The following is a 16,879-nucleotide window of genomic DNA, read 5'->3' on the forward strand; positions in this document are numbered from 1 at the left end:
TAATGACATTAGTATATATGTTATATATAAGTTATTTGTATATATTACATATGTGATATATAGCAAAGTCAATGATGTCATTTTACTGTAGAAAAATATTTTAGTGTCTACTGACACATTGAATATGATGTGTAATTCAATGGTGGTGAATCTGAATTAAACTGAATAATAAAATACCAGTTGGTTTTGAGCATTGCGAGTATGTATTATTTAAGTCTCCCAAACAAAGTTTATAGGCCTATTGTTTTCACTCTGTTTATTATAATTGTTATTATTCTTTATCGCTATGGCAACATTTTACAATCAATATTTCGGAGGCCGACATAGCTTTACAAAACTTCACACTCAGTAATCGGTGAGTTTTGATGCCGCTCTGATTTTGTGTAAATTGGTGGTCCCTGGGGTCAGGTCCCACCTTGTCAAAGATGGATTTTTGTATAATAAATGTATTTTGGTTAAATTTTCCAAACTTCCAACCCAGAACCATATATATGTTTGTTAGGCCCCATTCCCTTAATTTTACTTATGACATTACCTCCCAAAAACATTCAGATCCTCACCCATGTACCATATATATTCTCATATTTTCCATTATTTTTTTTAAATTCTTTTCTTGCAACCTGTGTCTATGTATGTGTATAGTTGTCTTAAGAGAAACTTCGTTTGAGAGACTTACTTTACAAGTCAATGTTACAATCATTACTTGTTAGGCATTGAATCTTGATTAAAACAATAGACTGTAGCCAATAAAAGATGTTGAAATCTTAACTGTTGCTTGCGTTATAATTTCAATGATAGTAAATACTCCGCTCAGGTTGATAGTGAAATTGTTTTGATGGTGATGTCACTACAGAGACTATCGCCAGGTCAAAACTGTGCCTTTTCTCTAATTTTATATTATATGATTTAACTAAATTATTTTAATTGTCTGCATTATAAGGTGAATCGTATTTAAAAGAGATAACTGTATAAAATCAAGATATATACGCATCTCGGCTTATGTTTTATCATGTCATTCAATTATATGAGGGAAGTCATATTTCATCAGAATGTCAAGATATACGAGGGTCATACCGACAAAATTCAAAACTGGCACTACTCTTACAGATGAACAAGGAGTAAATGAAACAAAGCCGGGACATAATCCTTGATTGGTTTTTAGACAGCAGTGGTACATTTTATACATAGGGGCATGACTGCTACACTGAAACTTTTTGACAAAGATTAGACTTCAATATTCGCATAACCACTTGTCCAGCCAGACTCCTATTTTTTATGGACCCCCTGCTGTTATTATGTAGATAATCCGAATCGGTAGTAACAGCGCAAGTTTAGGGTATTTAATGACACATGGACACTTACAAGTCGTCTACCGATCGATTTAATAATTGAAGAAAATAGGCAATCAGCAAAAGTTTATAAAAATTAAAACTATGAAAATTTATAGACATGTTTTTTTTTAGACATAACATAAAAACAAATAAGCATTAAATTAGTCACTAAAATAACAACAAACTAGAATGCACATAAACATTGCTTGGAACATTTTCATAAGAGCCTGGGAAGATAAATGACTAAATCTACTAAACGATTTTCTTATCAACATTTCCTGATGTATGAAATTCTAATTCTTGCATTAGAAGCGGCTTATTAAAGCCCGGCTAATAGGTGTTCAGATGTAAAAATGCAGATTTTTTTTATAAGTAATAATGAAAAATAAGGGAAGTATTTTTTTTTCCTTTATAATAAAATGTATTCTGTAGGATAGTTATACCCATCGCCAGTCGTAAGACAATGGTTGTGTTATTAAATATTTACATTTCAAAATTTTCATTTGAATTAAACAACTCTCAGATTTTTTTCATAAAAAAGAATACATAAAGATGGCCTGTACACCGGCACCTTTTTCAATACACGTGTGTATTAATGTGTGTGTGTTCAGTCTATAAAACGACGATAAATGATTTTCACTTGCATAATTGCGTGCTACCCTAATCAAATTAAATCCAGTTTATCAGTCACTGAACATTTTTTCTTTCAAGCTGTTGTTGTGTTGAATTTATTATATAAAACAAATAACAAATATACGTATATTTCTTTATAACCCTTCCAGATTTTTCCGCCTTTTTGATTGGATATTGATCACCCGAAATAAATTGATATAACCGAGCCAGACGGGTAATATAAACACATAATTTCCCCGTTGGGTACCCCACGTTGTAAACAACATGTGCTGTGGCGATGCGCGTACGGTTTGATCTTACACGATGTAAATTCCGAGTTACAAGCACTTTTCAACTGTCAAATGATAAATATTTACCAAAATAAAGTAATGATACATAATCTCATCAGTATTGAAAACAAATATGACCTTGTTAAAGCTTGATATTAATTCCAAAAAAGTGCGTTCAACAGACTACTCCTTTCCTTTTGTTTACATTCGTTACGTTAGAAAGAACATACGTCATGTATTTATGTGACGTCATGTTGTGGTGAAGGGGTACCATAAAGGGAATCTTATTTCGACGTTCCATTTGAAGTTGCAATTATTTATTTTTAAATCGTCTAAGCTCGACAGGGGAAGTAATATAATTATTATTTTGGTTTTGGAGTGATATATGTGGATATATTACCTTTCAAGATAAAATGACACCCTCGCCTAACGGCTTGGGTGATATAAAATCTTGACAGGTAATATATCCACATATATCACTCCAAAACCAAAATAACATATAATATAAGAACGGATTGTCGGACATGACCCACATTTTGCAAATATATACTATATATATATTGCTTTGTGGGTCATTGACCCACAGTGTCGTATCCCACAATGGTATCTATAACTTTCTAAAATTGAAGTCAATAGATACATTATAAAGACAAAAATACTTCCAAATATAGCGTTTACTATCTCCCTGCATCCCTGGATATGTGAGGTTCCACAACCCATGATATGAAGGTAATATATATATATGAAGGTAACAAAAACGCATTTGTGAACAAAAGTATGTCATTAACCCATTGCAAACAGTTTACATTAAATGATTTTTACTTATTTGGCTCATTTTATTTTATTCAAATTAATTTCACTTGCCCTCGGTGGCTATGGATATATTTCTGGAAACAATTTCAGATACACTCTTACTTATTACTGCAGGTTCATCCTTTAGCTATTCCTACATGAATGGATATTTGGCAGGATGATATAGTTTAATTCAGATAGTAATATAAAAAATATGCACGCATTGGTTTTGTTATGCTTTTCATTAAACTAAACTTCTATTGGCATTAAATTAAAAATAAGTATGTGGCATTAAATGATAAACACATATTACATTTAAAATGTATGATCAAATTCAAAATTGTATGTCGGAATCCGGTGCATAATGTCTTACTGACAAGTCGTCAAGTGGTCAAACAAATTGTCAATGCAGCTATATATAATAAATGATTCGTCTTTTATATTATGACCTACATGTCTGATCCCGTTGCGGATGAGCCCTTGCATTAGTTTAGTTTTTTCAGCTATAAGGCACACGACCCTAATTTAAGGGAAATTGCTTGGATATGTTTAAATGAAATGGTTTAACAGGAATATACGTCATGCAAAATGAGCCCTGTTATGAACTTAAACAGTATTTATCCAGTAGACTGCATGATATTATTTATGATATTATTCCTTTTTTGGCGATGTGTTATTTGAGAATTTAATGTCCAACAAAATTTAAAAAAAAATATACAAAAGTATTTAATGTAGCGTACTATTCAAACAGCATTTGTTTGGTTTCGTTCGGATCGTCACCTTAATAACACTATAGGACAAACAACTCTATCTCATGTGATTTCGTCCTGGAAACCCCCAAATAATGCCAGTTTTATTTATTTTTATTATGTTTTTATAAATAAAACATGTAATAACATAATATTGAAATAAATTTAAACAACAATTTCATTTGACAACACCTTCAAACTGACTACATCAGCTTCTCTGTCACGACTTTGTTGCATCAAACGATCAAAAACTCTTTTGGTATGACTTGACTTGGTATGGACATGTCGTTATATTCATGTATGGAATAAAAAGATTTAAACCCAAGTTCATTATACACACCCTTGCATATTTCATCCATTTGTTCTACAATTTCCCAATTTAAAGCTTTTCTCCACCAATAAGCATTATTTATCTTTCGCTCCGTTTCATCTGATGTTATGTTTTTAAAACTTTGAAATTTTATTACTTGTGGGTAATATCTTTCATTTGCATTCATACCTAAATATTTATATAAAATTTTAGACTTATTTAAAATATCAACGCTTAAATCTTCGTAATATATAAATCTAAATCTATTCGGAAATTGTTTGTACACTTTTTGACCTTCGCGAAAATCGTACAGCATTTTATTGCACAATGATTTAGCGTTTTCTTTCACCATTTTGTACGTTTTGGCTGGATACCAGTTCGTCTGTATTCTAGAATTAATTATGGCGCGCGGATCTCTGAAGAGATGAATGACCTTGAGATTGGCACGTGACTGCAGAAAATATATCAAATTGTCTGTTGTAAGTCGTAATACTTTTGTGACTTTATGTGTGGAATTTTTACACGTTCTTGGTATGTGACGTTGAAAACATGTATGATAATTACGTTGGTGGTTAAAACATTCGTTTGTTGTTTTCCAGCTGGGACCTTTTAAATAAACAATGTGAAAACAGTTTTATTGATTTTCAAAACATGTCTAACATTTTAAGTTTTACAGTTAAAACAAATAATGTTGTACACTGTATCACTTTCCTACTACTTTGATGTAAACATTATTTAGCATTGCTAGTTACACGCTTATAAGGAAAACATAAATGGGTTGAACGGTTAAAATAACATGATGTAGCGACATAAAGTTTCTAAAATTCATTTGTTCATTTATTCTCATAGTCTGATAACAGACACTTTTATACTTTAACATAAATATCATTATATTAAATAGCGGTATTTAGTTCAATGCGTAGTACTGTCAGATTTGTAACATGTTGAAGTTTGTTCCGCGGGTTATTAGAAAATGTAAACAAAAACACCAGGCATTAACAATGCAGCGTCCCTCGGAAGAAAGGAAAGCAAAAAAGGTCACTTGGTCGTATTTTCAATATTTGTTTGGTCTGGCGCCCCGCAGAGAGAAACTACGACAAGACAAAAATTAAGAAACAATTATATGCAATTTAACATCTCATCCAGACAAGGACACATTTTTGTCCTGCGATAACACAATGCGCTTCTGAATTAAACGAAGTAAACTAAATGCACGGTTAAATGAGATTTTTTTGGCCTATATAATTTAATATCTAAACTCTGAAAAATGTTGTGTGCCTGGCACTGATATTCTATCATATTAAGACAACGGAGGAAACTTTTTTACATAATATCATTTATCGGTATTTTACCCACTGTCATATGTACGATTAAGCGAACCTCACATAGTACTGTTTGCATTACCGTCTATTTTTGGTGTAGGTACAACATTCATGCCTTGAAATATGAAACTTATTTTTTACTTGATAGATTTTAATAAATCGTGTTGGTTTAGAGTTCATTTAAAGTCGTAAACTAAATAAAGCATGGTGACAATTTTCTTTTAATTTAAAGATAAGTGTGACATATGTTGTGTTATAAATATGAGGAATTACATTTTAAACCTAAATTAAGAACGTAAAAACCGCAAAAATATCGGATTTATTTTTTTTTCATCCGACGTACACCACTTACCTCCGAAACCGCCTTGTATTGACTGTTTAACCACGGTTTGGTCATAGTTCATGAACTGACAATCGTAGGTCTTTTGCAAGATAGTCCTGGCAATATCTAAAGAACTTATATTCAGTCTGAAACAAATTATAAATAGTTTGCTGTTATTCAGGTAGTGGTAATAATCTAATTAAAATTTCAAAACTAAAGACGGCAGCTTCCTATACTTTGGGGGCACTTATTCAACTTATTTCAGATTATTTTAGAGTTTACGATAAAGAAACCTTAACAAGGTAAAAGGGGCGCATGATGAGCTCTTTGTTAACAGTTTCATGATTTCTAATATCGAAGGATCTCCACTTCTTTAAGCTGCTCCATAAGTATGTATACACAACACAAAGAAACTACTACTCAACATGATAACATATACCATTAATGAAACATGTATTAACATAAAAAGTAAATGGGAGATATGGACTGAAGGTGTTTGATGAGAGGGCAGTATTTTCTTTTTACATATTATAATATAGGGAAAAAAAACAGCACACACACAAAATACTGATTCGAGGTCTGCACATGTCATGATTGTTTCTTTTTGTCACCGGTACAAACTAACAGATGTATTGTACCTGAATATTAAAATTCATATCTTCAAAATCAAAGTTTGATCCTTTGCATTAATTCGACATGTGCTCTTTTCAGAAACATCAAAATATTTACCGTTCTTGGTTGTCTACAAATCCTTTGTATTGATATGCTGTCACTGGCTTCGCTTTTCTGGTAAACAAAATAATTATGTCTGACCGAAACATGACAGAGACAATTTTGCAAAAAATAAATATATCATGAGTTGAAATCTTATCACAGTCTAGTCAATTTTGGGGAAAAATAATTCAGGAAACGGCAAATACACAACTTGCTAAACAATAACTTTGGCCTATAAAAGAAAAAAAAACGAACTTCCTAAAACAATAACATGAAAGCCATTTCTGAAAAACAATATAAAGTACTACCTTACTTGTTTAGACTTTCTAAACACTTGTTTTTACTTAAATGACATGATAACTCATTACATATTAGGGAATGATTAGAATAAAATTAGCTGTTATCATTGCCTTTTCTCTTTAAAGCTATCATACTTGAAATGTTTGTCATTAGTTCTTATAGCATTGGAAGTCAGATGCAGTCGTGGAAATTGTAAATCACATATCATTTTTTTGCAGACAATTAATATTTACATTTTTCATTTTTAATTAGGAAAATATTCACAAATTAAACAAAAATATTGCTTAAAGCAAACTTCAGCCTTTTTATAGGTTAAATATGCCATTCTCAGAAAAAAATATTTTCATGTTAATGTCAAAGAAAACAAACGAAAAATGAAATATGCCGTCGATAAAAGACGTTGATAGTAAGGGAACTCCTAGATACCACTAATCTACCGATTTGATCTCTATATTTAAAGAAGAAATGTATCTGGTATCACTGTACACCTATGTACAGACGTACTTGTACCGTCACGAAACCACATGTGAGACGCCCGTTTAAGGGATGTTCTTTGCCCAGTTATTCCGTCAAACGATGTGTAGTGATTATTTATACATATTTCTGTAAAATGAATCTTAAATTGGCAAGTGTCAAGGAACTATTTAAGCTGATGTATCGCATGCTATTCTGTGTATAGTGATGGTTTTGAGTATTTCCCGCCCGTTATGATACTACAATCACGTTTTCAAATGATGTTATCAAAGTTAAGTATAGAAAATAATTATAACTAGACATTTTATAAGTCGTCACGCCACAGATGTCTCCGCATGCAGCCAACATTTCAAATGATATAATATGATTGCATATTTTTTAAGTTTAAAGCCCTTTTACTATTTAACGTTAACACAAACATTTTAATTCAAAGTGTAAGGCCAGGGATTTATTAGGTTTTACCTTTTTCAAATTACTATAATTGTAGCCGAGGTAAAAACTTCATCCATTTCAACAAAAGTGAAAGTGTGAAACTGAAGATTTCATTTTTACAAGGTTTAATGAAGATAACTTTGTCCACAATCATAAAACCATGACCAAAATTGAACTTTACTTATGTATTTCTTTGATCCTAAATTTAAGACCTGTATTTTCCTGTGATATATTTATATAGCCCAAATTTGATTGTAATATGTGCAATCGCTACAAAGATAATGAACGGAAACTGATAATGACTGAATGACAGACTAGACGGAATGGTAGAAGAAGAACGAAATAACAGAACACTATATGCTTTTGGTTATTTTACAGCGGGGCATTTAATTGCACCAACTGTGGATGGAACAAAAATATCTAAAACTTATAAACGTAATGCAGCTGTTTATGCTTGCCGCTGCTCAAGGTATAGTTAAGTTTAAAACGCACTAAATTAAAATAATAATATATTATATATATACTTATTAATTGTGTATTTGTTTAAAATGTCGTTTTTATGCATATGCAACATCTGGATTAAACATTGGTAGATTTGAAGTTAGTACTCTCTGTCTGCAGTAATAATGATTACTCTCCATACAGATATGCCATTACTTATAAGGTAAAAAGGTTTAAAGCAATAATTACTGAGGACAAAGTACGGGCTTTTTAAGTGTATTTGTATGTACCATACAGCAGAAGGGAAACTAAAAAGAGATGGGTATACAAAGTTAAACATGATACTTGTATAACATTTCATAGCCAGACTCTAACTTGTTTTCCGAGAGAATACCAAGTGTTCAAAACATGCTACAAACTCAACGTTCGTTCATACTCCGACAAAACATGAGTTACTTTTTTGCTTTAGCTTAACAATGTCAAACCATTATGATTCGGATCTGTTCACGTTTTGATATAAGATATGAACAAGCTCCACCCTTTTCCTAAGCCATTACACCATCGTTAATTAACGTATTTATCCGCTCATTTTCGGTATTAATCGTGCTTCTCCTTCTGCGGTCTGAGTTCACACGGAAACAAGAACATGCATATTCGTTACCCACAGATTTCAAGGTAAATTCTGTGGAGTCATTTAGGTGTTTGTAAATCATGAATGTGTTTCACCAAACATAACTCGCTTGCATGATTGCCATTCTGGCCTTCTTTATTCACTCAACATCAGCAAACTTTAAATGATTATAGGCCTATAAGCTTTAAAACGTTGTAGATACCCTATTTCCTAGAGAAAGAATATCAGAAAACTCAAAACTCACCAGGTAATTGTCTCAGTCCAACTTATAATGGAGTTGTTTTGGGAAACAAATGAACGAAAGTAAAATCATTGTACAGATTATATTCAACATGCTCTTTTTAAAGACAAATCAATTTTACTGAAATTGGTATGAGTAACACTGACAGTTAGGCAGTTACCTCACCACTTTCAGATATTAAAATCAACAGCTGAGATTGTGCTACGATCAGATCCTAATACGAACCAAATTCTGGCTGAGCTGTATTTCCTAGTAGTAGCATTTACTATAACATCAGTAATCCTAATACTAGCGGATGACTTTACAAAAAAAACGCTTTTAACAATAGTTAGAACGTTTTCGTACTCAGGATAATGAAGTTATACAAAAGGATAGACTTCTTGAATACAGACGTATTCATACTCTTTTTTCACATTCATCTGTCAGTACTAGAATGTGATACATGGATTTCACTTTTGGCAACATAAATTAATAGGACGGACCAGTAAGCATGTTAAGGACTATACTGGGTTGTAGAAAAACCCATTTCTACCAAGTGTACGTAAGATTGCTATTGCTTTTTCCGTGGTGTATCCACTAAAAAAACTTACGTTAATATATATGTAAGGTGATGTGTAGCTTAAGGTCTTCAGCGAACCCCATTTTGCATTTAACTAAATCAATGACAGCTCCTAAATCTGTATATACATGATGTCAATATGTATGCCGTTTGCTGTACTTCTGATCAACAGCAGAGAACTATTAATACAAGAAATACTACACAAGTTTTTATTTCCTGCAGGTGATGGCTTCTGAGAAATAAAATAAATATGGTATACATACATTGAAAATCAACATACTCATCTTTTGACCCATTTATTGAAAGAAATATGGTATAAAATGAGAAGATATAGTTATCTATAAGGCATGGTTTAAAATAAAAGATAAGGGATAGTTGTACATACAACTTTGGTTTTACAAAATCAGAGGATATTCAAAGTCTACGGTAATGCAGCTCATGTACTAATGTATGCGGAATATATAACAGTTTTATTTACTTATTATTATTGTACAGTAAGTGTTGACTCTTTTTATATTTTGTTCGAGTCAAAATTGGCTCCGCCTATTATGTCCTTCTATTTCCATGATAATGCCATAAATGGAAGTTGCAAAATAGTTTACAAATGTTTATCACGGAAAGTGCATTAACATTCCTAACGTCATGATGTACGGCATAAAACATGCTGTGTACATTATATTGTTTACATGATTATCTACATGTCGTCAATTTTAAGTTATACATTTCTAAATACAGTTTGTCATACATTTCTAAATACAGTTTGAAATAAATATTAGTTGCATGTTACATGTTCCGTTGTTTCAAATCGAGAAAATCAATACGCTTAATACCAGTACAGTATGTAACTCTCAGATCGACAATTCAATTTTATTAATATGTTCAGAAGAACCGAAGAATGAATTGTCAAGTTTCAAAGGTTAGATTTTAGGCAACGAATAACCTCCATACGTTGCTGCTAGCAATAAAGAGTTGAATAAGCTTAAGGATATGTAAATAATTTCGTATTTCCTTGCATTAACATTAATGTGTTAGGACATCAAATTCTCTATGCATACTTTAACAAATTTAGACATTTCAACTTAAATACTTTGTACTGCTCACAATCTACACACGAAACATTTGAGATATAGCTCATAGTTAGTTGTTAGTTGATATGATACGTGTTTTGTAGCCTGACTTGTCATTTATCACCACTTCTATAACGTATCATTTCGTAAAATAAATACTCAAATATATGAGAAAATTTCCAAAAGTCCATTTAATGGTTACATATGTTAAATGGTTCCAATCCCGAAATGTTTTTTTTTTTCTTTTTCAAAATTAATATCTGTACAAAATCTGATGCGTTCCCTTTTGGGCGTACTTTGGTACAAATTTATTTGACTATTAGAACACTGAAACATTCAAAATGTGTTCAAAAGATAGTTCGAGTCAAAGACCTGTCAAATACCTGCACTGTAGAAGATCAGATCTACATGTCATGTTGTTACCATGCCAATATGTCCACATTGCAATTCTCCAAAGGGGCTCGTAAAGATAAAACGAATCTGCTCTATGCCCTAAAATAGCGCCAGTTAAAGAACTTCCGGCACGCATGTAACTGTTTAATAGTACGTCATATTTTACTAAAAAAAATAAACATAACGTGGCGAAAAGTCTGTTTTGAACAGTGTTGCATCAAATTAAGATAACTAAAACATGGTTAACGGACAAAAGGTGTTTACATTTAAGAGTAAAACTGACATGCTTCGCTTTTTTCCATGTTGGTTAACTTTCCATTGCAACGGTGAGACATATGTATGTTCCTAAACCCACCTCCCCCTAAACATATTTTCGTTATTACTAAAATTCGGAGGTAAACAAACAGACGGTATGTTACTGAAAATCGACGTATAAGTATGCAAATGTATATAAATCTTTGCAATTCTTCAATGTCTATTTAATGCAAGTATATGACATGATAAATAAAGAGTAATGTAAAACAATGCACTTACATTTGAGAACCGGCTTTTGTGGCTCGGGAAATTTTCTGTCGTTCATTAAATATGTACCTTATAATAAAAATGAATTGACGTCGAAAAAAGGTTAAACATAATAATACGCGTTTAAGTCAATATAATTTATTGGGCTATGTTATATATATTTCATCTATAATTCTTCCGATACAATTCACATGTTTATATAAAAAGTTAAAATAATTATGGCAAAGTTCAAATTGAAATAAAATAATAAATAAACGTTTACATTTTCATTAACAGTAAATTGTAATATAACGACCTTCCGCGGTTATTTCAAACGTAATGTATTTCTATTTATTCGGTTTGTAACACCGACTTACAAATTGCGAGCTGCCAAATTAAATTATTTTCATACCGCAACCAAGCCTTTGACCGCTAAATAAAAATATGTTATTGCAACTTCGTTATAATGTTTGGTTAATTGCTAAGATATCGTATCATTCAATAAAAACCAATTTAGATGTCCTTGTATTTAAAGAAATATAAGGTCCTTAACATTATCTGGCCTTTTAAATCTAAATTACGTTAATTTTTCTCATTTGACAGAAAAAGGGCTCTAACTTTACAGTCAAGAATCTCTTACTTGGCAGTTATTGTATCTTCTATTACAGTCAGATGGCTCTCACACTATATTCAGTGCTTTTGCACTTTGCACTTAATGACCTTTCATTTTACAGTAAATTGTTTGTCGCTTAGCAATCAGTTTTTTTTACTGGTGGCAGTATCAGTATTTTGCAAGGACATCCCGCCCTTTGACCCTACTTCAACCCTGAAAAAATCCAACACTCCAAAACCAATGCTTACCAAATAAAAATCCCGAGAAAATTTAAAAAAAGGTCAACTCTTAAAACTATATATAAACAATAAAAACGTGACAAACCTGCTACATGCACGTTTGCAAAACAATGTGGAACACACAATATCGTCGTTTCGGCAACTCAGACGCATTTGGCGGCATATCGCTGCTCCATTTATTAACCTCAAACAAAATAACTAGAATTCCACAGTTTACCTAATTGAAGTGCAACTTCTATCAATATTCAATCAGTTTTTTTTTTCCATTTCACGGTATTTTTTAACTTGTCAAAGTCATATGATACATGCGTTGAAACACACGATCTGACGAGCGGGTGTAATCAAAGATTGCCTCGACAAGTCAAAAACACCGTGACATGGGAATAAATCGCTAGAACATTGCGAACATGTAGTTCCTTAGATTTACAAACGAAACATGTTTGATTAATGTAAATTAAAGTATACATACGTGGTAGATGCACGATGATCAAAATTATGAAACCTGAAATATATTTGTTTTCAATAAACGTTTACATGCCTTGAAAACAATGCAAAGTGGTTATATAAAAAAAAATGTGGAAACTCAGTATTCACTGTCTTACAGTAATTATGAAGACAGTCTCCGAGTTGTATGTGCAAGGTTACATATTACACGTTTACTTTTTTTTCTTACAATTTATAGGGCACAACTATCGTTTTATAGTTAACTTATAAATTAATACATTTTTAAAGATTACCTGTGCCACAAGCTAATATTAAGGTAATCCATTTTTCTTTAGTCATATTTCGAAAGATGTCCACCTTTGTGATACAAAGTTCAAATTGAACGACAAATTTGTTAAGGAACAATATTTATATTCACATGTTGACAACCTTAATAAGTCGCTATGGGGGCCACGTGACCCATGTCTGAAGCGTGTATAAGAATGTTATATGTACATGCTTGGTTAATCAACATGATACAGTAGGTTTTTTTTAAACAAATTGTTAATAAAATACACACTATATGCACACATGTTAGTTTGAAAAGGGTATTTTGTGATATATATATATATATATTCGCAGTGATTTTATAAAAAAAAGAATATTTTATAGTTCAAAATAATATTTTGTAGAACAATTTACAAATAATGCGTTCCAGAATAAAAAAGGAAATTTCGGATGTCCTTTTTCCGGGGGTCGACCTCAAGGCACTTTTTCAGTAACAAATTTACATTCAGAGAGAGAGAGAGATAGTAGAGAGTGACATAAGTAGAGAGTGCCATAGGGGAATAATTCCCCTATCTTTTAAACCTCTGACGAAACGCATTGTACCTGTCCGTTCTGCGGATAATATTCCACGAGTTTATTTTCTAAAGACAATGTTGAAAATCGTTGTTCTGAGTAATTTGATAAAAACACTTAGAAGAAGATTTCTCTTACTTTTTAATGGGTCAATATAGCTGTCATTTATGCGGATTACAAAAGCCTTTTAAATAAATAGCAGTCAGTCAATATCTTTTAAATATGAAATAGAAGGGTTAAAAATTAACACAAACTGATTTGTTTTCGTTACATGTTTTCATAATATTGTTCATGAATATATAGTAGTGCAAAAATACATTCAATATTAATTCTCTTACGTATAAAAATAATATAATATTGGCTATATAAAACTGATGACATTTATCTGTTAAATTTTTTCATCGTATTCTTATGATCATAAATATGTTTATCAAATTATCATACACGTTTGATTCTTTAAGTTAAATAGAAAACTGTTTTATTCATTGAACAATTGTACATTTATGAATACATTTTTATCAGTATCAGTTTTCTTTTACTGACGTGTAACATATGTTTCCTATTCCAATGGTGTCGTAACTACTGTGGTCAATATGCATATTAAAGATAAATAAAAAGAGAGCTGGTGAAATATATATTTTCATATCAACATGATGAAATAAATCACGTAATTACATAAAAAACTTGGTATCCCTTTTCATTATATTCTTAAATATCCTTAATATAAATTCTGAAATATTGAGAAATATTGATGACATAAAAATTAGTTTATTTTCCTTGTTTTATTGAAATGACTGCAGTGAAACATATTTCCGTTTTTTTCACTGGTGTCTTTTCGGGCTACATTCTTCTAAACTCTTTGTCAAATTACAAAATTAAAGGGAAAGTCTTTCAAATTTTAGTGTCAAACAATAGAAAAAAATAATTGATGAACAAAAAAGTGAAGTTTATTTTCTATAAATACAGGATTAATTTTCATATTGTGGCATGAAAATGCTGATATTTCGCTTGTTGCGAAATATCTATTTTCATACTACAAGAACTTAAACATGGCCTATTTATTCCCCTTTTAGCTCCTTTTTTGATTCATCTCCTTTTTTGAGCGACTCTTAAAAAAATATTTATTTATTTATTTTTAGTACGATACATGTGTAATCTATTGTTCAAGATATGTAGATTAATTGCTTAAAATAAATCAACAACAAAAAATAAATAAGCAAAACACGATGGCATGAAGTTTGTCAGGCAATAAATAGCATTATCCTTCACATCAAATAGTTTAGGTATAGTCTGATATCTTGTTGATTTCTTCTATAAGTCTGTTTCTTCACATTAATGATCCTTTATCTGAAAAAAAAGTATTGAAACAACATTAAATTGTTTTATAATAACTTGGTATTACCTTCATCATTATCATTTGTTTTAGTGGTCACAAGAAAAGAAGCGTGAAATTTAATCAATAAGAAAATAACTCTCATTAGATGATTTCATAGCTTATATCTTTCATTCATATAATATATAAGGATTGTATAATACATATTTTCTTCACATTTTCCCTGTCTTAAAGTAGTTTTTATTTATCTTTTCTGCACTATAATGAATCGATTATAAGAACAAATTTCACAACACGCTGTTATAGCATAATATAAAGCAAAGCAGTAAGGAAATAGCCCCGCCTATTTTGAATTTTTCTAGCCGATAATTCAGTAAGATCCATTACAGCGGAGAATACCACATGCGGTCGGTCAACTGCGAAATCATTCATGGCAACCTGAAGTTCATGACCTCGTTCGAATCTGCAATTTGTATCATTTCAACATGGCATATAAAAATACGAGTTCCGGCGTATTGATTTATTATTTTCTTCAAATGTTTCATTATAGATACAAACAAAAACGCATTTAGATAAATTTTATTCTAAATATTTTAATAATATCGTTATAATTATTTCATTCGTTATAATTATTTCATTCGTATGTTTTTATTTTTGTATTTAGGGGTATAATATCGATTTTTTACAATCTGCACATATAAAGAAAATGTTTCTAAATCATGTTCAATTTTTAAACAAATAATACCGATTTTTGCTCATTTTTTTAAATTTCTTCCTCCAAAAGAAAGTACAATGCTTTTTCTTTATTGGTCTCAATATAACCGATAATCGACAGAGAAGTGACAAACAAATATATATGTATATGGAACAGTATATTATTTATTAACCGCGACACTTTAAGATGTTCATATTATATTCTTAATCTTATTACAAATATTAATACAAATATATACATCGCAAAACAAAGTAAAGATAAATATTTCACCTTAACTGAAAAATTGAAATAAATACCTTGGATTTGCATCTGATGATCACATAATCTTTCGCTCAATTAAAGTGCAATCCTTTTGATTATAAAATAATAACACCCTACCACATTCTAACAAATTTATATATTGTACTTCTGTACACCAATTTTTCAATGGCGGGGAGATAACGTTAAAGCCCGTTAAATTCGTTCCAGATAGTGAACAAGTAAAATGGTTTCCTGCGGGGAACATTATTAATGACATAAAGATATTTCATTTAACTATTTTCAACACTTTTTTTTTTTTGGGGGGGGGGGTAAAAAAACGTTTGTATCAGGAATATAGTTAACAATAATCGATCAATATAGAAGAAAGTCTTTGGAAAGTGGTGACCGTTGAAGACCGGAGAAGGCCGAAGACAAAACAATTATTTCTTTTTAAGAAAATGATTAAATAGTCCTACCATTTTATGAACAATTCCGAGCAAAAAAAAAAAAATAAAAACACAAGTTTACGCAGAAAATATCTCTATTTATTATGGCAGATGCCACTACGAATATTTTAATTTTGTAGATTTTCAGTATTTGTAAAATTTAGATAGATTTTAAAGAAACATTGATAATTTTCAAACACATAATTCAAGTTTTTGCAACCTAAACGGTAAAATAATTATAGAAAATTAGAAATATCACGTAATAGTTTTTTGTTCTTAATTAGGTGTAGTTCGGACTAATTCCCTAGAGGTAAATCCGTAACGTATCGGCAAACGGTATTTAGTTAGGTTTTCGAAAAGGTCAATTAACCAATCATGTACGGTTTACAGATCACATGCTCCTCCATGTACCGAAAACAGGTCACGTGCTCCTCCATGCCTCAAAAGTTAAACGCGTACCAATACTCTGCGGTCTCCAGACCGCAGGGAATAACCCGTCAGGAATGTTTCATTAGCTCATTATACAAG

General features: G+C 31.1%; 1 protein-coding gene and 1 long non-coding RNA gene across 2 annotated transcripts; both read right to left on the reverse strand.

Moving 5' to 3' along the window:
* Positions 1–2,971: 2,971 nt before the first annotated feature.
* Positions 2,972–6,549, reverse strand: LOC132719658 (carbohydrate sulfotransferase 1-like). Its single transcript, XM_060703464.1, has 3 exons — positions 6,458–6,549; positions 5,759–5,874; positions 2,972–4,690 (listed from the first exon to the last, which is right to left on the reverse strand). The coding sequence occupies exons 1-3, from the start codon at positions 6,547–6,549 to the stop codon at positions 4,011–4,013; spliced, it is 888 nt and encodes a 295-aa protein (XP_060559447.1). The 3' UTR covers positions 2,972–4,010.
* Positions 6,550–8,360: 1,811 nt separating this feature from the next.
* LOC132719659 (uncharacterized) lies at positions 8,361–13,306 on the reverse strand. The gene is made up of 4 exons (XR_009624255.1): positions 13,071–13,306; positions 12,803–12,835; positions 11,515–11,571; positions 8,361–11,145 (listed from the first exon to the last, which is right to left on the reverse strand). It is a non-coding gene; the product is annotated as an uncharacterized LOC132719659 (long non-coding RNA).
* Between the last annotated feature and the right edge of the window lie 3,573 nt (positions 13,307–16,879).

The sequence above is a fragment of the Ruditapes philippinarum genome, unplaced genomic scaffold (genome assembly GCF_026571515.1).
Source record: "Ruditapes philippinarum isolate M1 unplaced genomic scaffold, ASM2657151v2 ctg3446_1_1_1_1, whole genome shotgun sequence".
Taxonomy (NCBI): domain Eukaryota; kingdom Metazoa; phylum Mollusca; class Bivalvia; order Venerida; family Veneridae; genus Ruditapes; species Ruditapes philippinarum.